Here is a 24,711-nt window from a genome sequence, read left to right as displayed (position 1 = left end):
CTGCAGCCTCACACCTTGATTTGGTACATGGTCTCAGCCTCAGCCCGGCTGCGGTTGGCCATCTCCTCGTACTGGGCCTTGACCTCAGCGATGATGCCATCCAGGTCCAGGGAGCGGTTGTTGTCCATGGACAAGACCACAGATGTGTCCGAGATCTGGGACTGCAGCTCTGCCAACTCCTACAGGGACAGGACAGAACATCAGGACTTAGAGCGTGACCCATCCCTGCTCCCACACCCAACCTGGGACCCTCTTCACACTAAAGGAAGAAAAAGAGAGAAAAGGTCAGAGTGGGCATGAGTCACAAGGCGGTGAGGGGGCACAGGCCCAGCCCCTGTCAGCCCAGGGAGGTTTGCAACTTCTCAAGAAAAGATCTGGTGGGATTACAGCAGATAAAAACTGACAGAGAGGCACCTGGGTGGCTCAGTGGGTTAAAGCTCAGTGGGTTAAAGCTCAGGTCATGATCTTGGGGTCCTAGGATCGAGCCCCACATCAGGCTCTCTGCTCGACAGGGAGCCTGCTTCCTCCTCTCTCTCTGCCTGCCCCTCTGCCTACTTGTGATCTCTCTCTGTCAAATAAATAAATAAAATCTTAAAAAAAAAAAAAAGTGACAGAGTGTGGGGGATTGTGATGGCTCCTTCCCAACACCCTTCCTAACAAATGGTCATCCCGTGTCTCTGGAAGGCCAATCCTGGCTGACCCCTGGCTGGCCAATCCTAGCTCTGCCACGCTCAGCTCCTCCTAAACTTGGATTCCTGAGTCCAGAAAGGATAAAGGACAGGGTAAGGGCCTGCACACACACTCAACACACACTCAGGCTGGCCCAAAAGCAGGTGTAAACCAGATGGCCCCTTTGTTAAGACAGGGAAGACATGCCATGTCTCCCACACCCAAGGTCCTCACCGTCTCATAGAGGCTCTTGAAGAAGTTGATCTCATCATTCAGGGAATCCACCTTCGCCTCTAGCTCCACCTTGCTCATGTAGGCGGCGTCCACGTCCTGGGAGAGGGGGAAGGGCGCGGCGAGAAGGGATAGACACCGGAGCCTCAGCACACAGAATATTTAGCAAGGATTGAGCCCAGCCAGCACTGTCCAAACCACAGGGTCAAACACAAGGGCCCTACTAAGAGACATGCCGTTTCTCCAGGCTGTCTGACCTGGCCACAGTAGGAAGTCTCCTCTACTGGACCCTCCAAGGTTGTGTGATGAACCTCATTCCCAAGCATCCCAGTGAACACAGGGGCCTTCCCAGCACTGGTAGTCAAAGCAGCCTGTACCCCAAACCTAGCACTTTACCGGTTCCTAAAGACTTCAGTGCTTTGGACCCAGCCCTGGCTCGACAACTTCTGAGCTATGTGGCCTTGAACAAGTCACTTCAACTCCCTGCGCCTCAACTTCTGAGGAGAGAGGAGAGCTGAAAATCATCCAGGCTGCAGGACAGGCCTCTCAGAGTGCAAGACCTCCAGCCTACACGTTTAACATGCAGCTTAGTGATGGCGAGACACGTGACCCACAAAGAACAGCGCAGGCCTGGGGGGCTTTGGGGCCCTTCTAGCAATACACACCTGTGCTCAAACTCATGTGGACAGAGCCTGCTTTTATATATCCCCAAAGCACCTCAATCTCTAAGGGCCCAGCACTCTGAGGCAGGTTGCTGTCCGACTTGAACCCCGAGCTGCTCAGTGAGCGTACTGCATCAGAATCTCAAATCAAGCCCCGCTAAGATACTCTTAAGGCCTTCCAACCTCAGCTTGCTCCTCTCCAGGGACAGGGAGATGGCTCTGCCTCGGGCCCACCCCATTCATTCAACACATACTTCGCACTTGCAGGGTGCCAAACTTTGTCCGCCACGAAACATTCTGATTGCAATAGAGCACTCCCGTATTTGGGCTTGAAATCTCCCTTTCTAGCCTCCATCTATCCGTCCGAATTCTAATGCCTCCAGGCCAAGAGCAAGTCCAGTGACTCACCTGACGTGCATACAAACACACGCACACAGGACAGGCTGTGCTATGAGGCTTCCAGATCTCCCCTTTTCCAAGCCACTCGTTCCTTCCTTATAGTCCCCAGACCAGACTTTGGCCACGTCCCTCACCGACTGCTCAGGTGCAAGGGCCACGTGGCACCCTGTCCCACGCATTTTCAGACGATGCCTCCACACCTGGCCTGTATGCCCCCCCCCCCTCACCTTTTTCAGCACCACGAACTCATTCTCAGCTGCCGTGCGGCGGTTAATTTCATCTTCATACCTGCAATAGAGGGAGGGGGTGTGGTGTGGGTGCGGCTCTGTCTCCATGCCCCCTGCACCCAGGAGACTCTGCCCCGCATGGGCTTCACCCCTTCTTACTGACACACCTGGAAAAGTGGGTATCAACTAGGAAACCAAACTTTCCCTTGCGGCTATGTCTAAGGCTAGGAGTCTTGGCATGGGATGAAAGGTGGGAGAGCAGGGAACGTACATGAATTAAAGGGCAAAAGTCGCATCTATTGGGAGGGGGAAAGCAAGGAATAATAGCCAAGTTTAAGGATCACTTCAAATGGGGCCTGCACCGTTATGTGCTTTGCACGAATTAGCTCATCTAATCCTCACAACGATCCTATGACAATAGTACCATGCTTCGCAGGAAAGGAATGGAGCCACAGAGAAGCAGATAATCCATCCAGTCACTATGCTGCTAAATGACAAAGCCCGGACTTCAAGCCGGACAGTCTGACCCCAGGTTCACGCCTTAATCACTACCCAACCTCACCATCTGAGAGTGAAGAAGGAGCCCACAGCGGAGGAACACTGTGGACTCAGGCAGACGGCACAGCAAGTCCTGGAAGAACCCGGCCCCAGCTGGGTGGTCTGGCCCCATCTCCACTATCACAGACCCCCCCCACCCCAACCCCAAGTTCCTTTTTCTCCCAAGGAGCCCATCCCGCCCATAGGAGGACACTGGTGATACAGGGCACAGAGCAAGAAAGCCCTTGGATCTGAGCCAGTATTTACTCAGGAACTTTTTTTTAGAAAGTGTCAGAAACAGGAGCTCAGTAGTGTCCATGGGCTGCAGGAGGGCAGCAGGACAACTGTGGGGGCGGAGCATGAAGCTCCTGCAGGCAGAAACCCCCAAGGAGCCAGATTCACAAGGGCCCACTCCCGCAGGTCCTACAGAACAGTTATGGAAACATTCTGGAGGCCATCTGTCCACCACTGTTCTCGCAGTGTGCCAATGGCCCCTTCAGGTGCCCCTTCCAGCCTCCCTCAGCCCCACTTCAGAGTCTGGCTTGGCTCTGCCGGAAAGCGCTACCTGTAGGCCAGGATGAGTTAATGTGTGAGCACATACAGTGGGAGCAGTAACAACAAAAGCCTGCTGGTTGCCCAGAGCCTTCTAAGTCCTGCACCTGTCTGCTCCCACCTGCTGGGGGATTATCCTGTTGACTGTGGCTCTCGGAGGGAGGGAAGTGGGTACTCTCCACAGAGCCTTTTTTGTTTGTTCTGCCTGCAGTCAGTGCCCTTGCCTTGCCGGCTTAGTCATTCACCTCCAGGGCAGAGGACAGAACTCACTCACTACTCACCACTCACCGGACTACTGGGCAAGTCTGCTGGGTTGAGGCCCAGCGCAAGCCTCAGGCTTTGGTTTCTCTTCCATGGGAAAAGAGAGCTCATTGCGCCCCTCAAAGGCCTGTCCTTATAACCCTAGTCTTCCAGGCCCCTACACTCTACACTCCCCCCTACACACAACACACACACACACACACACACACACACACACACACACAGCCTCCTTTCTCGTTCCTGCACTGGCCAGAGCTGGCCCTCAGACTCGGCGACCAGACATGGCTCCCCATGCACAATCCCTCTCTCCTTTCTGCCCCAGGTCGGCTCTGGATCTCCTCCTGGGAGTTAGGGGCCTAGCATTCCAGGCCCAGCTCTCCCAGTGACCTGCCAGGTGATTCCCCCTCAGGATCCTGAATCTCTCTGGTCTCCTCTACCTCCTCACCAGACCAGAGGGGCTGTTCTAGAATAACATCTAGAAGGTCATGCAAATCCCGAAGTGCATTCGTCATAGGACACCTTCTGCCTTACCCTCTCCTGGGGCCTCGGCCGAGCCTCCAAAAGGAACAGTGCAGGTGAGAGCTAAGTGGGGCTATTGCCCTGGGAGTAAGTCAGGGGACAAGACTTGGAAACTGTTCCCAGGGACAAAGAAGGGAGACAAGAGACAGGGCATGTGTGGGTCAAGGTCTTCTGTCCCGGGGGGTTACTGTGCAGAGCAGCTGCACCCTCTGACCCCTAGCCCCAGAGGGGGACTGTCGAGGATCAGCTGACGAGGAGCGAGGAGTGCATGTATCCAGGAACACCCCCCCTTCCCCCAGGTGGCACAAGGGTCAGTACTTGTTCTTCAAGTCTTCCACCACATCCTGCATGTTCCGCAGCTCCACCTCCAGGCGGCCTCCATCCAGCTGCAGCCCTTCTAGTTGCCTCTGCAGGCCAGCAATGTGGGCCTCAAAGATGCCGGGGAGGCGGCTGCTCTTGGCTGACTTCTGCTCCTGCAGCAGGGCCCACTTGGTCTCCAGCAGCTTGTTCTGCTGCTCCAGGAAGCGCACCTAAGAGGGAAAGAGAGGAAGACACTCCCGAGGGACAGTCCGTGGCCCCCCACCCTGGGCTTGGGAGCACTTCCAGACCCCCAGCACAGCCCGTGCTCCCACTGGCTATTCCCCCAACCTGGGACCCTGGCCCTTGTTCCCCTCCTCCAGGAAGCCCACGCTGAACCAACCTCTCCTCCAGGACCCTCTGTCCTGAGTGGCTTAGATTGTGATGCAGGGGTCAGATCGGCCCAGTCGCCAATGTGATTCCTATCTCCTGCATTCCCCATCACATTACAGAATATCTTCTCCACCTCCCTCTCCACAGAGCTGACCCTTCCCTGTCTGTCCTTGGCCTCCGCTCTCTGTGTCCTCTCTCCCCTGCCCCTTTCCTCCAAGGTCCCAGGACAGGGTACTAAAATAAGCAACTATTATATGCTTAGTCTGGGGCCCACAAGGCTCCTTGGATGCATCCAATATGAGTGGGAAGTAACCCTCCCCAAACCCGCAACTCAGAGCAGCAAGGCCTGGGGGCTGTAGACAGCAAGGCAGAGCTGCTCAGTACTGGGGCAGACCCTGAGACTGGGGAGGCTTCAGCAGACTTAAGGATTTGCAAGGTCTGAATGATGAAGGAGAGGACATGGGGGCTGGGGAAGCAGAGAACTACACCGAGGCAGGAGAGGGAAGGTCTGGTCTAACAGTCTAACACCCCTGGGGAGGAGGTCCTGGACAGAGGGGCCCAGCTGGGCTAGCCCCAATTCCTGGTCCAGCCCTACTTTGCTGCCCTCCTGGACCCACGAGTCAATTTGGTCCCTCTCCTTCCCAACTTCTACTTTCACTCACCCACTCCCTCCCTGCCCCGTGGGACCAAAACGGCCGGGGAAAAAAAACCCTTTCTAAATGGCCCTTTCCCAGGGCCCCTCAGTGTGCCTTCCCTGGACACAAATGGGCTATCTCCAAGGGCAGATATAACCCCACCTCCCACCACCACAGGGAGGCTGGAGGACTAGGTCGGTGGGCAGGTGTGGCGGTGAGCCTCCTTCCTTCTTTGCCTCCCTCCCTCCTTCCAGCCCTCTATTTTCAACACAAGCAGTGGGAGGGGAGAGGTAGGAGATCCTCAGCTGGGAAGAGTGTGTCACCCCTACCTGTCTCTCACCCCACACAGCCCCCTCTCAGAGAGACTCCTGGCCCTGACCTCTGTCTGGAGCTCCCAACCTGAAGGTGCCCAAGGGCAGCAGCCCGCTCCCAGACACAACCTCGGGCTCCGCGGGGCAGACTCAATCACACACCCTGGGAGGAAAAAAGCAGGGCGATCTGGGCAGCTCGCTGGAAGTGGACACTTGGAGGCTTGGAGCCCCAAGGAGGATAACAGTCACAGGGTTCATGATCCTAGTTCCCGATCCTAGCGGAAGGAGAGCGCACCAGGCCTCCCAGCGCCTTGCCCGCGTGCATTCCGCGCAGGTGGCTGTTGTGGCCGGGAGCATGGCGTGGGGCAGGTCGCGGTGGCTCACCTTGTCAATGAAGGAGGCGAACTTGTTGTTGAGGGTCTTGATCTGCTCGCGCTCCTCCTGGCGCACCTGCTGGATGGAGGGGTCGATGTCCACCCGCAGCGGGGCCAGCAGGCTCTGATTGATGGTGACCTCGCGGATGCCGGCGCCCACGGGGCCCCCGTAAGCGGAGCGCACGGCCACGCGCGGCCGCGAGGCGCCCAGGCCGTACACGCTGCTGCTGCTGAAGCCACCGGGGCGCACGGAGCTCAGGCGCACCTGCGTCCCGCGCCCCGGGAAGGCGGCTGAGCGCGAGCTGAAGACCTGGGAGCTTAAGTGGATGGACATGCTGGCTAGAACGCGCTACACCTAGGGGCAGGCGCGAGAGTGCCGAACTCGCTGACCTCCGGGCCCGCCGCTTTTATCCGCTAGGCGCTGGTGCGCGGGCGGAGCGGCTCACACAGGTAGGGGCGGGGCTGGCCGCCGGCCACCCTTCTCTACCCGCCCGGCCCCTCCCCCGGGCAAACTTCCGCTCTCCGCTCCCAGGCCAGGCTTTGGGGCCCAAGCCAGAAAGCCCAGAGTGAGGAGGAGGGCCATGGGCCCCCAGCGCCCGGGATAGGGGCTGACGGCGAGCAGTGGGAGACGACCATTTGAGCAGATGTGGAACAGGTTCAGTCTGGGAAGGCTCCTGGGAGGAGACTTGCGAAAGATTCCTGAGGCCAGAGCTGAGAGATCAAGCGGTGAAAGATGGGGGAGGTGGGGGGGAGTTCTAGTCCAGGAGTCAGCACCCAGCCCCCTTTGCAAAGCATTCCAGAAAGGCATTCCCAGACAGCCTCCTTACCCCATGTCCAGTTCCTCCTTGAGAGCTCAGCTCAGTTCTTGAGTAATCTGACCCCACGTGGCCCGGCCTCGCTGGTTTCCCTAACCACTATTCCTCATTCCCATACAGAAATTTGGCCAAGTGGGGCATGACCCCTCTTGTGGCCCCTCTCCTTTTCAGTCCAGTAGGCATCTGAGGCCCAGAAGCCACGTGGGAATGATTGCTTTGGGCTCTCCCTTCCCCTCCTCCCACACATTCCTATCCACTTACTTTATTTGTCCCAGTAGAGACAGGGGATGCCTGTGTGCGTGTCGCTGGGACATTTTGTGGATGTCTGCACACTTTCGTCTGGACATGCTTGCAGGCCACTGGATTTCGCTGCGTACTCACCAGAGACATACCTGTGTGCATGTCTGTGTTCTCAAACAGATGGGGGTCTGCATTCAGTACCCGGCAGGATGTCCATGGATACACTGTTGCACACTTTCAGATGCAGGTCTGTGAGCCCACTTATTTTTGCACTCCAGCACTCCTCCTCATCCTCCACTGCTGCTGTTTTCCTGTGTAAAGGCCCCCAGCTCTCAGGGTGTCGTCCACCAAATGTGTCCCAGCAGTCTTAAACTCAGCCCAAGATGGGGGGACACATCGTGCTGGAACAGGGAGCCCTGGACAGAGCTGGCTCACCACCCACTTTCACTTCCCAGGAGCCTACAGCCACACTTGCCTCTGACCTTGGCCTGAGCCAGGCTCTGCCCGCATTCTCCCCAGACCCTATTTGGTGAGAGGAGCCACCTAGGGAGCCTTTGGAAAAGACAGCTGATGGGCCCCGGCCACCTTTAGCTGACCACCAGTCCCACAATGAGCTGGCCGGTTTGTCACCTCAGACCAAGCCTTCAGGGACATCCTGGGTGGTGGAGGGTGGGGAAGGAATGTCCTTCCGTGTTTTCATTTCAGTTAGATAAGAAGGCCTTCCAGGGAGACTAACCGAGCCAAGCAGCAGCTCCAGCTCAGTGATCTCAGGGCGGGTCTATGCCCCCTGCCTTCCCTCTTCTCCATATTGCTGTTGGGACAGCTAGGGCCAGAGGCAGAGGGGTGCCTGAGGAGACCTTCAGTGGTCTCTGCTGTAGGGGGTATGTATGTGAATGTGTGTATGAGAGATGGGGGGAGTAGACAGAGATTGAGATTTTACCTGGAATTCTCAGTTGTAGTTTAAAGAGCATGCAGAGTTCATGGCTGTGTGATATTTGCAGGTGCGGGGAGCCCACTCCTCCCCAGGCCCCACCCCAAACAGCCTAAAGAGACCAGCTGTTTAATATCCACACATATATACATGCACACTCACACGCCTGTCTACACAGGCATGTACATATCACTCACGTATACTCATACGTGCATACGTAACACATGGCTCAAACACACGCACACACACACACACACACACACACAATAACTCCCTAACCCCTCGGGGCGCATCCTCAGCCCTCTCCTACCACCTGCCATGCCAGCCCCATACCACTCGACCCCCACAACCCCATCCGTGCTCTGCGGCTGGCCACTCCTGCCCTCTCCCACCCACAGCCCCCACAGGATCTGTCCCCCCAACACTTCCACTTCTCCCCTAGAGCCTGGCCTGAGAGATCTTGGGCACAACACTGATCTTGGTCACCTTGTGACCCTCGACAAGTCACTGCTGCTCCCTGGGCATGTTTTCTTCACCAGAGAAGAAATCCCTGGGTTCCACCAGTGGGGAGGGAACTGGGAGGACATTGCAAAGAAGAAAAGGTCTTCAGGCTTACCAGGCTTCAGCACCCCCCCCACCCCCCCACACTCCCACACCCCCCACACCCCCCACACCCCCACGTTGAGAGGCATTTCCCTGTTCCAGGGCCCGCCCAGTATCCAGCCCTCAGCCTCCCCATCCCCTCCCTGAAACATTCCTGGCAGTTCCAGCCCTGCCTGCCCATCTCCTCCGGTCTCTGCATCTACCGGCCAACACCATGGGCCCACTCCGTGCCAGGCCGCACACAAACACCCTCGGTAGGGCTTCCTGGGAGCTCACATTCCTGTCTGCAGGGTGCACGGCACAGGGGGTCATCTCAACTCCCTCTGCTGCCCCAGCCTCAAGGAGACCCCTTAAGGCATTCTGGGCAGAATCTTTTTTTTTTTTTTTAAGATTTTATTTATTTATTTGACACAGAGAGACAATGAGAGAGGGAACACAAGTAGGGGGAGTGGGAGAGGGAGAAGCAGGCTTTCCGCTGAGCAGGGAGCCCGATATAGGGCTTGATCCCAGGACCCTGGGATCATGTCCTGAACTGTAGACACTTAATGATGGAGCCACGCAGGGCTCCCTGGACAGAATCTTCTAACAAGATAATCCTCAACGCTTTTCCTAGTCATCTTCTTCCTGCCTAGAGGCTCACCCCTATCTCTGCAGTGTTCTGTCTCACACACACACACACACACACACACACACACACACACACACCACATTCCCTGGCCCTCCGGCTCCCAGCCTGGCTTCCAACCTCGCCCTCTGGACCCCAGCAAGGAACCAGCAAGCAGCCGGGCTTCACGAAAACACGGTGGTCTTACAGGCCCTGCAGGGGGAACAGGCTGCTCCCCTCCAGAGAGCCAGTGGGGGGGTGCCGGGGTCAAGGAGGGGTAGTCTTTGCCTCCCTGCTACACTTTAGAGCCATGACTCATGTCCATCCCCTGAAAACACAGCCTCTCATTCCTCAAGAAGATCTGTTTTCGGTACCTTAGATGTTTGTAATCATAACAAAAAGCATTTCACATTTCCACATAGAATGTAGTACCTTTTTTTATGCCAAATAATGAAAGACAAGAAAGCGAGGTAAAGGACAGCCAGCAGGATGCTCTCCTGAACACACGAATCCATAAGCAAAAGACAAAGGTTGCAGCAGGAAAGTGGGGAACAGACAGAGATAGCAAGAGCTAGCGGTCCTTCCAGAGTGCTTCCTCCGCCGGTGCCGGGCCTGTCTGCAGGCACACCGCCTCTGTGAACCCAGGCGGCTCCCACCACAACTCCTCGGCACAGCGTGATCATCCCCATCCTAAGAAAGGAGACAGAGGCACAACAAAGTTGAATAAATGCCCAAGGTCACACAGCGAAGATGTCGAAAATCCAGGATTTGAACTCTGGCAGTTTGAGCCACTAGATTGCTTACAAATAAAGAAAAGGAAAGAAAATCAAATAGCAAACATGGAAAAAAAAAATGCTCAACATCACTCAAAGGATTACGGCAAGTGGCGCCTGGGTGGCCCAGTCAGTTAAGCGTCTGACTCTTGCTTTCAACTCAGGTCATAATCTCAGGGTTGTGGGATCGAGCACCCCACCCCCCAACCACATCACGTCGGACTCAGTGCTCGGCAGAGAGTTGGCTTGAGGATTCTCTCTCTCCCTCTCCTCCTCCCTTGATTGCATGTTGTCACTCTCTCTCTCTCACTTTCTCTCTCAAATAAATAAGTAAATCTTAAAAAAAAAAAAAAAATACAACAAGAAACAATGAAAGGCCCTTGTCCCTTGTCACCTGTCACACTGGTAGCTACAGAGCTTGATGTAGCTAACTACATGTAACTGATGGCGAGCGTGCAGGTCTTGTCCCTTGTTCATGGGATTGTCCACTGGCACATCCTCTTTGGAGGGCTGGTAGGCTTCGCTCTCAAAATTAAAGTCATTTGCCCTTCCTTCAATGAACAAGACAAATGAAATGAATACACTTGTTCTTACTAAGTACTTCACTGCCAGAAACTTATCCCACAGATGCTCTCACCCAAAGAGCTCACATGTGTTCTCTGCTGCCATCCTTTTCCATAGGTGAAAACCAGGCAGTGACACAAATGCCCCTTAGTGGAAGGAGATTAAATGGATTAAGTTACATACATTCAGGACATCTGGGTGGCTTGGTTGGTTAAGCATCTACCTTCAGGATAGGTCATGATCCTGGGGTCCTAGGATTGAGTCCCACATCGGGCTCTCTACTCAGCAGAGAGGCTGCTTCTCCCTCTCCCTCTGCTTGTGCTCTCTCCTTGTCAAATAAATAAATAAAATCTTTTTTTTTTAAAGTTACATACATTCAAGGGGTGCTATTTATTGAAAAAAAGCTAAAATGAAATCCTTTCTAGCTGACTGAGCTTTTGCCTTTACATACTGATTGCACAGATCACTGCTATTTTATAAAACCCAAAAGGCTAGTGCCATCCAACATTACCACCTTCCCCCCTCCCCTGTGGCTGGTCCCCCACCAGCCCCACAGTCACCTCCTGACCTCCTGGCCACTCCCTCCCTCTCACTCTGACACCTGGTTCCGGGGGCTCCTTTCCAGCCTGGCACCCCCGCTCTCCACCCAGCATCTTAACCTGACCGTTCCTTAACTCCTCAATTCCACCTTCACATCCATCCTTTTCCTCTTATCTCTGCACGTGGCCACGCTCTAGAACCTCACCTGCCACATCTCAGGAATGTCAAACACTGGTCTCATCCTATGGAGCCAGTCATAACCGTCCCACTCAGCAGACGGGTTCTTCTGCTGTGCCAGCATCCCCAGGCATGAACCCCATTTTTCTGTTTTCTCCCCGCCTGTTACCCCCGCCCCCGACTTCCTTTCCAGCCTGGGCCCCTTACTCCTCTCAGTCTCTGAGCTCTTACCCTTCAGTGTCCTCCACCCGGACAAACCCCCAGCCTGGGTCAGGCTCAATGCTGAACTCCGCTTGAGTTCCCAACCGCACAGCCTCGGCAAATACCGTACCCTCAAGATGTGGCATCACCACTCGTTCCCAGTCCCCAGGCTCAGCTGCATCTTCCCTGCTCCTGGGCACCTCTCTCTGCCTTTGGTCAACAAGTTTTGCAGTCCCCCTAGTTGCTACGGCAAAGCTTCTCCACTCTCCCCCTGTGCTCCATCCTACCCCCTCTGCCCTTGCCTTCAACAATGTAATACAATAATCTTCCTCACTGAGAAAATCGGGCTTTCTGGTAAAAACTCCTTCCCTTCCCTCCTCCACCCAAACTTAGCTCCGCACCCATCTTTCTCTTCCTTCCTCCAGGTTCTAAGGACAGACTCTCTCTCCACTGGGACACTGGCCTCCCTCAACACCTCAGCGAGAACATTCCTTTCACTGGTCACTACTTCTGAAGACCATCACCTTCTCTTTCTCTTCTCCCTCTGCCTGCCTTCCCGTTTGCATGCACTTCATTGGGGCTGTGGGGACACCATCCCCATGTCAGTGGGCAGAGGCTCGAATGGGATGAGAACATGGAAACCGCGAGTGCCAGCTACAATTTCTCACGAAGTTTGGCTGTAAGAGAAAGCAAAGTGGGAAGGTAGCTTGCATGGAAAGCAAGCTAAAGGAACGGATTTTTATAGGCTGGAGAGGCTCAAGCCTGCAAGTTGGTGGAGGAAAAGGAGATAGACCATAAGGAGAGAGGTTAATTATGAGGGGGTGGGAGGAACTCCTTAAGGGGCGGGTGGCTTTAAGGGTCCAGGTGGGACCGGCCTTGGCGCAGAGGAGAAACACCTCTGTGTGGCGGAAAGGAGCTAAAGATGGACAAGGATATAGATACTCAGGGGCACCTGGGTGGCTCAGTCGTTAAGCACCTGCCTTTGGCTTGGGTCATGATCCCGGGGTCGTGGGATTGATCCCTGCATCGGACGGCAGGAAGCCTGCTTTTTCCTCCCTCTCTCTGTCAAATAAAAAAAAAATCCTAAAAAAAAAAAAAGAAAAAGTTATAGATATTCAAAGGTGGACAGAGGAGGCTTGTTCAGAGAAGTTTCTACAGATTATGAGAATAGCTCTTTGTGCTAGACATTTTATAGTGCTGTTCTGTCTACACTGTCTACACCTGGTCACCTGTGCATGTACTTTCTCTGGTCTCTGTCTGAATAACAATCACCCCCCTCTAAAAGAGATTGGCAGTCTCAGGGAAACCAGGCAACGCCAGGGCGATGATCTGGTTTCTCTTGGACTGTCACTAACTAGCCACACTACCTTGTCGCTAACCTCTACGGGACTCGGCTTCTTCTTCTATAAAGAGGGAAATTAATAGTGTCTGTCTCATGGGTTCTTTTAAGTAACAAAGAAGATAATAGTGTAAAATGTACTTAAAGACTCAGTAAACAGGAGTTGTTGCTGATGCTGAAGTTACTGTGACCGATGGCCATTGGAACATCTGCCGGCCTCTGGGTGACTCCTATCCTCTCTCTTCTGTAAGACTCCAAGGAGTTTAGGACTTGAGACACTGCCTCTCTGATTTGTCCCTCATTTGATGAGTCTGTGATAGTGGGGGTGTCTGTGGGGTCTAACATGACCCACGGGGTTGCCACTACCTGCACCCTGCTCCCGTCCTCCACCCCTGAGTTTCGGCGCTCTCCTTCCTGCACACCAGCAATCCTTGCCCACCTTCTGGTACATCCATCTCCCACGTTCCTGCTGAACTTTCTGAGCTTGTGGAACTGGATATGCAAAAAATGGTTCCCCCACTTCATGCAGAGGTTCACCGTGATCTACAAAGAGCAGATGGCAAGCAAGAAGCGGGAGCTCTTCGGCAACCTGCAGGACTTTGTGGGCCCCTCTGGGAAGCTGTCCCTGCTGGAGGTGGGCTGCGGCACTGGGGCCAACTTCAAGTTCTACCTGCCTGGATGCCGGGTGACTTGGGTTGACCCCAACCCCAACTTTGAGAAGTTCTTGATCAAGAGCGTTGTGGAGAACCAACACCTGCAGTTGGAGCGCTTCATGGTGGCCTCAGGGAAGAACATGCCACAGGTGGCCGATGGCTCTGTGGACGTGGTGGTCTGCATCCTGGTCCTGTGCTCTGTGGAGAGCCAGGAGTGCCTCCTCCAGGAGGTGCATCAAGTGCTGAGGCCAATGGGAGAGACCCATCTTCACTACGTGCACAGTGGGACACCTCTGGGCTTCAGGCACAGCTCCCACGAGGGGTGACCTTAAGCAAGTCCCTTCACTTGTTCCTTTAACCACTTACATATTCAGTAAACATTTGGATAGAGTGCCTGGGTGGGTCAATCAGTTAAGTGTCTGCCTTCTGCTCAGGTCACAATCCCAGAGTCCTAGGATTGAGCCCCCCATCAGGCTCCCTGCTCAGCAGAGTCTGCTTCTCCCTTTCCTACTCTTCAGCATGCGCTCTCTCTCTCTCTCTCTAATAAATCTCTCTCTAATAAATAAATAAAATCTAAAAAAAAAAAAAAAAAGATTTGGGAAATGTTGACTGTGTGCCACAACCCAGTATGTCTAGGGAGATCACTTCATCTCAGAGAGGTCAGATGACTTGCACAAAGGCAACCAGTTCACAGAAATGCCAGATACAACTGAACTTTAGGCACCTTAACCTTGAGGTCAAGAACCAGGCCAGAGATTTCATCATCTCTAGTGACTTCAAACCCGGTGTCTTCTAACTCCCTTCATAGAGTCTGTCTCCTAAAGATGACAAGAATGAACCCACCACAGGGCATGCCAGAACATCGCCCTTCTCCGGCAAATGTGGACCCATAAGTATGCAGATAACTATCTCTATTTATGGCACATGCTCAGTTTCTCCTGTGGGGCTCAGGAAGTCTCTGCATGCCATTCTCTGGGCTTTTTCTCTAGTTAGTCATTATTCATTTGTGGAAGAATGAAAAATCACCCTGGGGGGAAAAAGGAGGAATTGGGGAAAGTTTCTTTAGAGACAGGGCAAGACCGCCCCTGTGAACACTGTTAATTTTTCAGTGTTTCTTGCTCTGTTGTCTTTAATTTTAAAGGCAATTAATTGTTCAGTGCATCCCAACTGTTCAAAAGAATGGAAAATCAAAGAACATGGAAAGGGAAAATGTAAGTTCTCCCTTACTTCCCTAAATTCCCGCACATATCCCATAGGTCGTTACTATTAATAGGTATCATTCCAAACTTTTTTTTAAGATTTTTCTTTTTTAAATACCTTCCTAGTATTTGGGAATTTGTCTACCTATCTCAAGTTTACTAACAGTTACTGTTATATTTCAAGTTATAGTTCAACCTGTACTTCACTATCAACACACCAAAATTATATAGTTCAATGACTTCCCTCAACTTTGAGCAACCTCTACAGCTTTCCTTCCCTAGACTTATCCCCTCTTTCCTCTCCACCCCAACAGTATGTCCATCTCATAGCCCAGGATTGGTCAATGGGTAACCTGAGTTTCACCCTGTTACTGAGAATTTTCCCCCTTGGGTTCTGTTTCAAAGATCTTTTCTAATTTATAACACAACTTAGGATCCATTTATCATCACCCATCAATTTGCTACAGATTTTACTAGATTTCTTGCTCTCCACTATTTCAGATTCTCTTTGTCTACCCCTATCGTGAGGTTATTTTTGTGTTTTTTCAAATTTAATTTTCATTTCTCTTAACCACCTTCTTTTTTTTTTAATTTTATTTATTTATTTGACAAGAGAAACGGTGAGAAGAGAACACAAATAGGGGGAGTGGGAGACGGAGAAGCAGGCTCCCCGCTGAGCAGGGAGCCCAATGGTGGGCTCCATCCCAGGACCCTGGGATCATGACCTGAACCTAAGGCAGACACTTAACAACTTGAGCCACCCAGGCACCCCTTTATTAACCACCTTCTTGAGTCGTTTCTTAAGAAATTGTTCATGGATGGAGACATCCTTGCAGATCTGAAAATGTCTGTCTCCTCAAGATTCATAGATCTGAGTCTTTTCCCCAGAAGTGGTAGGCACTGTTCCACATTCCTGGGGCTTTTCAAGTTGTGAAAGTCTAATTCTCTTTCTCTGTCCTTTTCCCGTCACCTGTTTTTGTGGTTTCTTGTTTTTACACCTGGATTTTTTTTAGGATTTTCACTTTGTTTTTCTTTTTAAGTTCTGAAATTCACCAGGATATGATGAGGTAGATAGCTTGTTTTTATTAATCTTGGTAGGCTCATTATCCTGGGATCCACTTCCTCAGTGCAAGGAAAGGACTCAGCCCTGGCCACTCCACAAAAATTCTGGAGAGAAGCCCCCTAAACCTACTGATGATGGTCGCCCCAGAGAAGATCCACTCTGTTTAACTGAGCTGGGACAGAATTGTTCATACCTGGGGACCCCAAAGAGCCTAGAATAGAATCTCTCTCCATATTTCAGGCAAGGGAGTCCTGTCTACCCACCACCTGCAGCAGCCTGAAGGGAGGACACCATGGTGAAAATCAGAACCAGTGCCTCCTACTGGGAAAAATGTATGGGAACAAGTCGGTAGAACTGAATGTGCCCCAACAGAGAGACTTCTATGAGGATTCAATGACACATCGCTAAGAATGATCTGGGAATAAGAGGTTTGGGCAACTAAATAAGAATCCTGTGTTTAAAATTCAATAGGGGAAATGAAAAGTAGAACAAGGGCAACTAGGTGGCTTAGTGGGTTGAGGGTCTGCCCTCAGCTCAGGTCAAAATCCTTTGATTTTGTTATTTTGCTAGAGTGGCTCACAGAACTAAGGAAAACACTTAGTTTACCAGTTTATTAAAGAATATGATAAAGATACATACGAACAGCAAGACAGGACAAAGAGCAAAGTCTTGGAAGGTCCTGAGTCCTTCTGTCCCCATAGAGTTGGGGTATGTCACCCTCTCAGTACGTGGATATGTTCATTAACCTGGGAGTTCCCCAAAACCCCTACTATTGGGATTTTATGGAGGCTTCTCATGTAGGCACAATCAATCATTAACTCCATTTCTAGCCCCTCTCCCCTCTCTGGAGGATGTGGGGGTGCTGAAAATTCCAAATTTCTAATCATGGTTTGGTCTGGTGACTGGCCCCCATCCGGGAGCCATCGAGGAGCCCATCCAAAGTTGCCTCAATAGACTAAAAGGTGCTCCTAGTGCTCTTATCACTTAGGAATTTACAAGCGTTTTAGGAGTCCTGTGTCAGGGACAGGTCCAAGACCAAATATTAGAACAAGAGATGCTCCTAATGTTCTTGTCCCTTAGGAATTTACAAGGGTTTTAGGAGCCCTGTGTTAGGGACAGGGTCAAAGACCAAATATTAAATAAGAGATGCTCCTAATGTTCTTGTCACTTAGGAATTTACAAGGGCTTTAGGAGTTCTGTCCTGGAAACTGGGGGCAGAGACCAATATACACATTTTTTGGTATTACCTCACAGTTAGTTACAACTTTTCTTTCTAGCTTCCAGAAGTGTTCTACGATCATCTCCGTTGCTGTTTTCTTTGTCTTATGGATAGCCAGTTCTGCTGTGCCATGACATACGCATTCCTAAAAATTACCACACTATGCAAAAGCATGCAACACAACCACAAGGCGAAATAGTCGGGTTAGGGAGACCATACTAAGAAACATCATCAGTGACACATTAAAAAAAGATAGAAACCTAATGAAAAGAGTAACACAGTTTTACACCTATTTAACTCTTAAGAAGTTCATAATGACTACCATAAATCAGGCATTTTATCCGGCAAGAGACTAAGTTTGCTTGTGGACATGGGCATCAGATGAGTCAGAGCTTGTCAGTTACCATGAAGTTACTGTGAGTTACTGACAGGAGGAGGGTGATCTGAGGTCCAGGGAAGGGTGGTACCACCTGGCAAGGAGGCGGGCAGCGGGTACGTGTCAGAGTTGTTTGCATTTTGTGTAATCCTCTGTGACTCCTTTAGACTGGGTGCTGTTTTCAGCATTCACCCACATTCCTCACACACAAAATTGTGCATAAGGAAATGCAAAATTCACACTACGCAGATTGACCCATAATATACCAATCATGTGGAAACCAGCTCTCATTTTCCAAACAACCAGCTATATTTATATCTAAATAAATTTTTTTTAATAAACAAGCCTCACTGCATTCTTACGAGTTTCCAGAAGGAAGTAGAGTTAAATATGTGTGTTCCATCTACTAGATTTAACTAGGAGCTTTTTTTTTTTTTTTTTTTTTTTCCCACCTGAGTTTTGCCCACAAGTAGCCAGTGGGACTTCGGGACCAAGGACTGGTGATTCTATCTGCAACTCCCCTCTGGTCTGCACAGCATCTGATCTTCATTTGGTGCTCACTTAGGTTCATGAAATGGAGCTGAAATGAAGGCTATTGTGGAACCAGGTCAGGCTTCAAACACAAAATATTTGTGGACATTTATGAAGACAGACTATTTTAAATAGATTCCCATCCAGGAGACCCCGGTGACTTCAAGGAACGGACAGGAGCCAGCTGTTCCAGCTGCAATTTCTCCTGTCCAAAGTGCCTCAGCCCAGCGAGACACATTCTATTTGAAACCTGACAAGAGAGCCCCAGAATGCTCTGGAAGAGGCCGCCTTCTCTCAGCCAACATGGCAGCTCCCACAGGCGCACTGGCGGGGGATCTTCCCCGTATCTGCGTGTACGCTGACGTAGGGCGAGAGCCTGGAGACACCCCACTAACCTCTGTGTGCTGGGGCTCAAGGCCTGCCCTCTGTCAGTCAGACTCCGAAAAGGAGACAACAGTCACACGGGGAGTGATGAAGCCACGATGCAGCCGAGTCTCCAAGTGTTGGGAAGACTGCCAGCTGGATTCAGCTGCTGATACAGGAAGGTCCCGTGGCAGGCAGGGTGAAGGCTGTTGTGAGGCCAAGCTCCCAGGGAAAGCGAAAAGCACTGAAAGCAAGCACCTTCCGGGCTCCCTCTGGCGCCCCCTATTGGTAGAAGCTAACAGAGCCGGTCAGCAAAGCCGGTCCCAACCCCAAAACACAAAGGCGAGTATTAGGTGTGATGGTTGGGCGCTAAGACCCAGTAAGGAAGTCTTTCACAGCTGTCAGCTGGGAATCCCATCCACCCCACATCATTTCTCCTGAGCTGACGAAGCCAGCCCATTACTTTGTTATTTTCCGCCCACATCACCCCTCAGCCTTTCAGTGAGAGCCTCACTGACACAGCCCCTGAAACCATCAGCTGGAGTCATGGGTTGACTTAACTGAGATACCTTGGTGTTGGATTTCTGGCTGAGTTGTACAATAAAAATGTCTCGGTATCTTCCGTTCCTGCCATTATCCCTGATATACAGCAGGTACCCCTGAAATGTTTCTTGACTAAAACCAAATGTATTCACATGTAGGCTAATTAAATCAAGATGCTTTTCTGCCTATTAAAGTATTGGCTATCTTTTGAAATAATAATATGCCAATATTGTTTGAGTATGGAATTCAGATGAAGTCAGCCCCTTAGAAAAGAATTAGCGGGGATGCCTGGGTGGCTCAGTCAATTAAACGTCTGCCTTGGTTTCAGCTCAGGTCATGATCTTGGGTTTCTAGGATGGACCTGAGCCAGGCATCTGACTCCACGCTCAGCGGGGGGTCTGCTTCTCTCACTCCCTCTGCCCCTCCCCCTGTTCATGTGCTCTCTCTCTCTCTCTAAAATAAATAAACCTTAAAAAAAAAACAATTAGTGAAAAACCGTATCTACGAAGATGTTCATTGTTGTTTATATATTGTTTATATAGCCTGAGAGAGGGAGAGAGGGAAGGAAGCAGCCCACAGATTCTACAATAGGGGAATAGTTGAGTAAGTTATGAAACAGTCCCTCCTGAGTATAAAATGCCTTCATTTAAAATAAGAGTTATGCAGAGTGTTGTAATAGAAACAAAAATATTTGACTTTCAGAGAGGGTGGAAAGAGAGACACATGGGTTCCAGTCCTAGAAGAATCATTTTGCGCTGTTTCCCTGAGCCTTGATTTCTTTATCTCTAATATCAGAAGAAGAGCTACTTTGCAAAATCACATTAAGGATTAAATGAGACAGAGAAAACAATGTGTGCAGAGCCTGGCACACACTGGTATTTCATAAGTAGCGAATGTTTTTCTTCTTACGTTCAGTAAACATGCAGGAAGGGAAGGTGTAGAATTTCAGTTCTAATTATATTTAAAAGAAAACTGATGCACTGGAGAAAAACTGAAAAGAAATATGCTAAAGTCCTAAACAATGGTTCTATCCAAGTGGTAAAATTATAGATGAAGTTTCTCTTTCTGTTTCCTAAGTATCAATTACATAGTTTGGCACTTTAAAAAATGGCAAAATATTTATCATTTTTTAAAGACAGGTTTTGAGGGCACCTGGGTGGTTCAGTGAGTTAAAGCCTCTGCCTTCGTCTCAGGTCATGATCTCAGGGGATCCAGCCCCACGTCGTCGGCGGGCTCTCTGCTCAGCAGGGAGCCTGCATCCCCCTCCCTCTCTCTCTACCTGCCTCTCTGCCTACTTGTGATCGCTGTCTGTCAAATAAATAAATAAATCTTAAAAAAGAAAAAAAAAACAGGTTTTGAACAAAACCTTCCAAAGATCAGAAAAAAGCCATAATTTACTGGCCAGCAAAAAAAGTTCAACATGCTGCCTGCCTACCTACCTGCCTTTCTTCCTGTACAGTTCAGTCCTGGTGCTATTAGATGGGGAAAGCAGACCAGGGTGTGGTGGGGGGGTTTCCTGTCCCAGAACAGAAGATGGCATCTGGGAACAGTGGCCACAAAGTGAGATCGGTTGTACACACAGAGGAAACTAGAATGAACAATGCAGTACTGAGATTAAAAGTGCAAGTGTGGACCTGTGGCCTTCAAGATAAATAGATGAAAATACACAGATTTATTTTTTTAAAGATTTTATTTATTTATTTGACAGACAGAGATCACAAATAGGCAGAGAGGCAGGCAGAGAGAGAGGAAGGGAAGCAGGCTCCCTGCTAAGCAGAGAGTCCAATGCAGGGCTCAATCCCGGGACCCTGGGATCATGACCTGAGCCAAAGGCAGAGGCTTTAACCCACTGAGCCACCCAGGTGCCCCGAAAATACACAGATTTAAACCATGTCTGTGTATATACATATATACACATACATATATATACATATATTCCCTAACTCTCTCCACTGATGATGTTTGAGATTCTTTAAAATATTACATTTACTTGATATATATTTCCATTAAAAGTCTCTTTCTTCGACATTGTCCACTACCTGAACAAGTTTTAAAATCACTGGTCTGGAATGTTGGTCTAGAGTGTTGGAGCTTGAAGGCAACCCTCTATCCTATCTTAAGGGTTTAAAAATCACTGGCAAGATTTCAAAAGCTATTAGCCCAGATATGTTTTCCAAATACCATTCCTCCCAAAAGGAACTAAAGTTCCTTGGAGAAATGGCTAATTCCAATGCTGTCTGGCAAGGATATCACAAGATGAGTCCAGATCATTTGTTCCAGAAAGTTCCCCTCAAGAACAGAGGAGATATATCAAAAGAACACTAAAGCCGGCTTGAAGAAGCAGCCACTGACAAAACCGGGACTATCCGAGCATCAAAATAAATAAACAAAATAGGAATCCCTGAATCTATACTAATAAATATAAATAAATGAATAAATAAATGTGAAGAAGAGAAACAATTTTTTTCCGTGCAGGAGATCCTAAGCGACAGATGTAGAAGCAATCATGGATTCGGCAGACATCATAGTCATAATTAAGCCAGAAACATCAACGATGCTAGAACGAACAGGAGATCTGATGAGGCTCGGGACATGTACACAGTCTCAAAGTATCTCTCCACAATGCCATTTTAATTACAAAGGGGGAAAAATAATTTACAGTGGAGGAAGCTGGAAGATACCATCTGAACCCAGTTATCAAGTGAACGGCACCAGAAAAGGGATAAGTTGCAATCTCACAGCACGTGATGGGATGCAGTCATTTCTGTGATATTCCTGCCAAAAATGCAGAACCCAAATCTAAACACGACAAGACAGCAGACAAGCCAGAACCGAGGGACATTCTACAAAATCACTGGCTTATTATCCTCAGAAGTGCCAAGGTCATGAAAATCAAAACTAAGGAGCTGTTCCAGGCTGAAGGGGACCAAGAAGATTGACAACTAGCTCACGATTCTGAATGGGGTCCTTTTGCTATAAAGGACATTATTGGGCAACTGGTAAAACTTGGATGGTGTCTCAGAGTTAGATGGCAATAATGTATCCATTGTAATCTCCTGATTTTGATGGATATCTTATGGCTAAGAGAGAGAGAGACTGCCTTTGTTTGTAGAAGATACACATGAAAGTATTTGGGGGTAAAGGAATCATCAGGTCAGCAACTAACTCTCAAATGGTCAGAAAAGATAAATTCTTGGTACTGTTCTTACCACTTTTCCATACATTAGGGATGATTCAAAAGAAAGTAAATCCAAAAAGTTTATTTCAGCCGTGGCTAAAAGCTATGACTCTTTCTTTATCTCACTAAAAACAGACTGTAGCCAGTTTGGTCGGCCAAACCCGTTCATCCTGATGGTCTGGAACAGGCTGCCAGGCGTGGGCTGGGCAAACAGTTCTCTGTCCAGAGGATCAGACTGGAGGCTGGGTGGGGGAGGGCTGGAATGGCAGCTTGAGCCATGGTTTGCACAAGGAGCCTCAGCACCAAGCATTCGGGAGGATATTAGAAGCTATGGTCTCTAGGGCTTGGGATAGGAGGAGAAGCAAGCCAGATTCCTTCCCACACACCACTAGGACCAAGCTCATCCTAATGGGCCCCAAAGGCCCAGGGAAGAGAAGGGGAGAGGGTGAGGGAGAGAGAGGAGAGAATATAACCTTTGACTTCTGGTATTGTCACACCGTTGATACATCGGTATGTATTTAATCCATAAAGTCATCAAATTCTGTTTTCCTTGGACCTCCACGCCAGTTTCCTGGACTGTGTCCCCAGCAGGAGCAGGCAGGGGCCCTGCTGGGGCAGTAGCCCGAGAAGCCAGGAGAGGGCTGCTGAAAGCAGGTAGTCTAGCTGCTAGTCACTGAGGGATTATGAGGTTTGTTTATATCCACCCAGCAAAATTGCTGCTTCTTTTTTTTTTTTTTTTTTTTTTTTTGCATACCATAGGTTTGGTATCTTCCCCAAAATAGTTCTGAAAATTTCATAAACAGGAAAGAAAGAAACCTTTGTCAATGCCTCCTCAGTGCACATGTGAGCCGCTTTAAGGCCAGAGCTAATGGTAAGACAACCTCTCTGCACTTTTTCCACTCCCTCCCAGTCCCCAACAAGGACTGGTCCACAGCAGGTGCTTGGTGAATGATTCTTTTTCTGCCTATGTTTCAGTTGACTTTCTTCCTGTCAGGGTGGCATGTCACTATACCACTTCCCTCCATTCTTCCACCTGTAAAGGTTATCTGAGGCACCTCGTCTTAAATCCCATCACCTATGTGAATGCCTAGCATGGTGTGTTTAGTGACTGAGACATGGATAAGCCATAGTTAGCTGCCCTAAGAAACCTAAGAGCCCTAAGTTCTGGCTGTCAGAGATAAGAAGCCAAGCATTGTGGGATACAAGTAGTGTGGCGGGGTATACAAATAGTGTGGCTAAAATATTGATTACTGCAAGGCACGGAGACCCTCCTCCGCACTGTGGCCCACCCACATGGGGCGCTGTCCGTTGTGCTGAATGGTAAGTTTGCAGCAACAAAGAAGGAGCGATCCCCTCCTCAGAGTCAGGAGTATAGGAGTGAGAGCTGACAGTACGGTTTCCCCATCCTAGATACTTGCCAAAGCCTGGAGAAAGCTCATCTGGGCCCTGATTGGAAACTGCTAGAATCTAGATCAAGAAGAGAGGTTGTCAGGGAACCAGGATGGGGCTCCAGATCTAGCAAGATGGATTTGGAAGCTCTGAGGTAGATGAGGGAGTCCTCAGGCTGGGCTCAGCCCCAGGGCTAGAGGTCCTGTAGCAGCAGCTGCAAAAGCAGCAGCCATGAACACAATGCTTTCTAGGGCTTGCCCAGGCCCTATTCAGACTGTTCTATCTGCAATGCATCTTCATATCACAGAGCCCGAATCAACAACACCTTCAGCCCACAGAGCTGAGGGGTGCTCCGTTTAGCCCCAGGGCCTTGCCTTTCCAGCCCTTGAGAACCAGTTACTGGCAGCGGACATCACATCCGATCGTGATAAGGTGGCAGCCAGGCACGTGTCTCTTCCTGCCTGGGTCCAGCATCTGACCCCAGTGTGACCCTTCTCCTCCCCAATCTGGTCCTGACTCATGCTTCCAGAATGGGAACCCGGGGATTCCTGCTGCCCAGCAGGAGATGACTCATAGCTGGTCCAGGGGTAACTGTGGAAGGGGCTCAGGGAGGAGACACCTGTCATTCCCTGAGCACATGCCATGTGCCACACTGCCTCATTTCATGGGTATACTGATCAGGGGGGATTTCTGCACTTTTTTTGACAAGAAGAAAGTGAGTTTCAGAAAAGATCATGCAGAAGTGAGTTCAAAGGACAATCTCCCAGCACTAAGCACAGCCACCCACTTAGTCTCAGGGGATGGGACTCCCTGGGACGACACCCCTGGGCACTGCTATTTGCTCTTCCTTCCATAGCCAGCATCTATCCAGGGCTTCCTCCCTCTGAGTCCCGGAAGGCATCCTGGAGAAGGCCCACCTAGCTCTGGAGGGGCCAGGCTTGGCTGGTGAAGGGGGCACCAAGACAGAGACCAGTGTTGTACTCCTTGCTGGCCCACTGCTCCAGCGCTGGGGGAGGGGGTCTCTGGTTGGGACTGGAGCCTCAGCTGGGCAGGGCTACACCCAGCAGAGCTCCAGGGCTGAAGATGTGCTAGCTCTCCCCTGGCCTTGGCCTCAGCTTGCAGGGGGTGGGCAGGTGGGGGAGGCGGCCTCCTCTTGTTCCTGTGGTTTCAGGTTCATGAGTGATGTCAGGCGTGGGACTCACTGAATCTGGGGACCAGTTGGAGGCTGAGGCATTTCTTTAAAAGCCTATAAATCACTACTTCCCCTTTTAGCCCAGCCTATCCCTGGCCTGGGAGGACTCATCTTCACGTACACAAAGACAGCTTCCTCCAGGCCCTCCAGG

The 24,711-nt window shown here is 50.5% G+C and overlaps 2 protein-coding genes across 2 annotated transcripts in view; one reads left to right on the top strand and one right to left on the bottom strand.

The window, feature by feature from the left end:
* Positions 1 to 6,474, bottom strand: part of KRT7 (keratin 7) — a 14,162-nt gene extending 7,688 nt beyond the window's left edge. Inside the window, exons 1-5 of the mRNA XM_059403181.1 lie at positions 6,078 to 6,474; positions 4,376 to 4,587; positions 2,189 to 2,249; positions 904 to 999; positions 15 to 179 (exon numbers count right to left, since the gene is read on the bottom strand). Coding sequence (XP_059259164.1) covers positions 15 to 179; positions 904 to 999; positions 2,189 to 2,249; positions 4,376 to 4,587; positions 6,078 to 6,401 — 858 coding nt within the window. The 5' untranslated portion in view covers positions 6,402 to 6,474. The remainder of the gene's footprint in view (positions 1 to 14; positions 180 to 903; positions 1,000 to 2,188; positions 2,250 to 4,375; positions 4,588 to 6,077) is intronic.
* Positions 6,475 to 13,312: 6,838 nt separating this feature from the next.
* LOC132020337 (N6-adenosine-methyltransferase TMT1A-like) lies at positions 13,313 to 13,833 on the top strand. Its single transcript, XM_059404517.1, has one exon. The coding sequence runs from the start codon at positions 13,378 to 13,380 to the stop codon at positions 13,831 to 13,833; it is 456 nt and encodes a 151-aa protein (XP_059260500.1). The 5' UTR covers positions 13,313 to 13,377.
* The last annotated feature ends 10,878 nt before the right edge of the window (positions 13,834 to 24,711 follow it).

Source organism: Mustela nigripes, chromosome 6 (assembly GCF_022355385.1).
Source record: "Mustela nigripes isolate SB6536 chromosome 6, MUSNIG.SB6536, whole genome shotgun sequence".
Classification (NCBI taxonomy): Eukaryota; Metazoa; Chordata; class Mammalia; order Carnivora; family Mustelidae; genus Mustela; species Mustela nigripes.
This window is presented reverse-complemented; position numbering and strand designations above follow the sequence as displayed.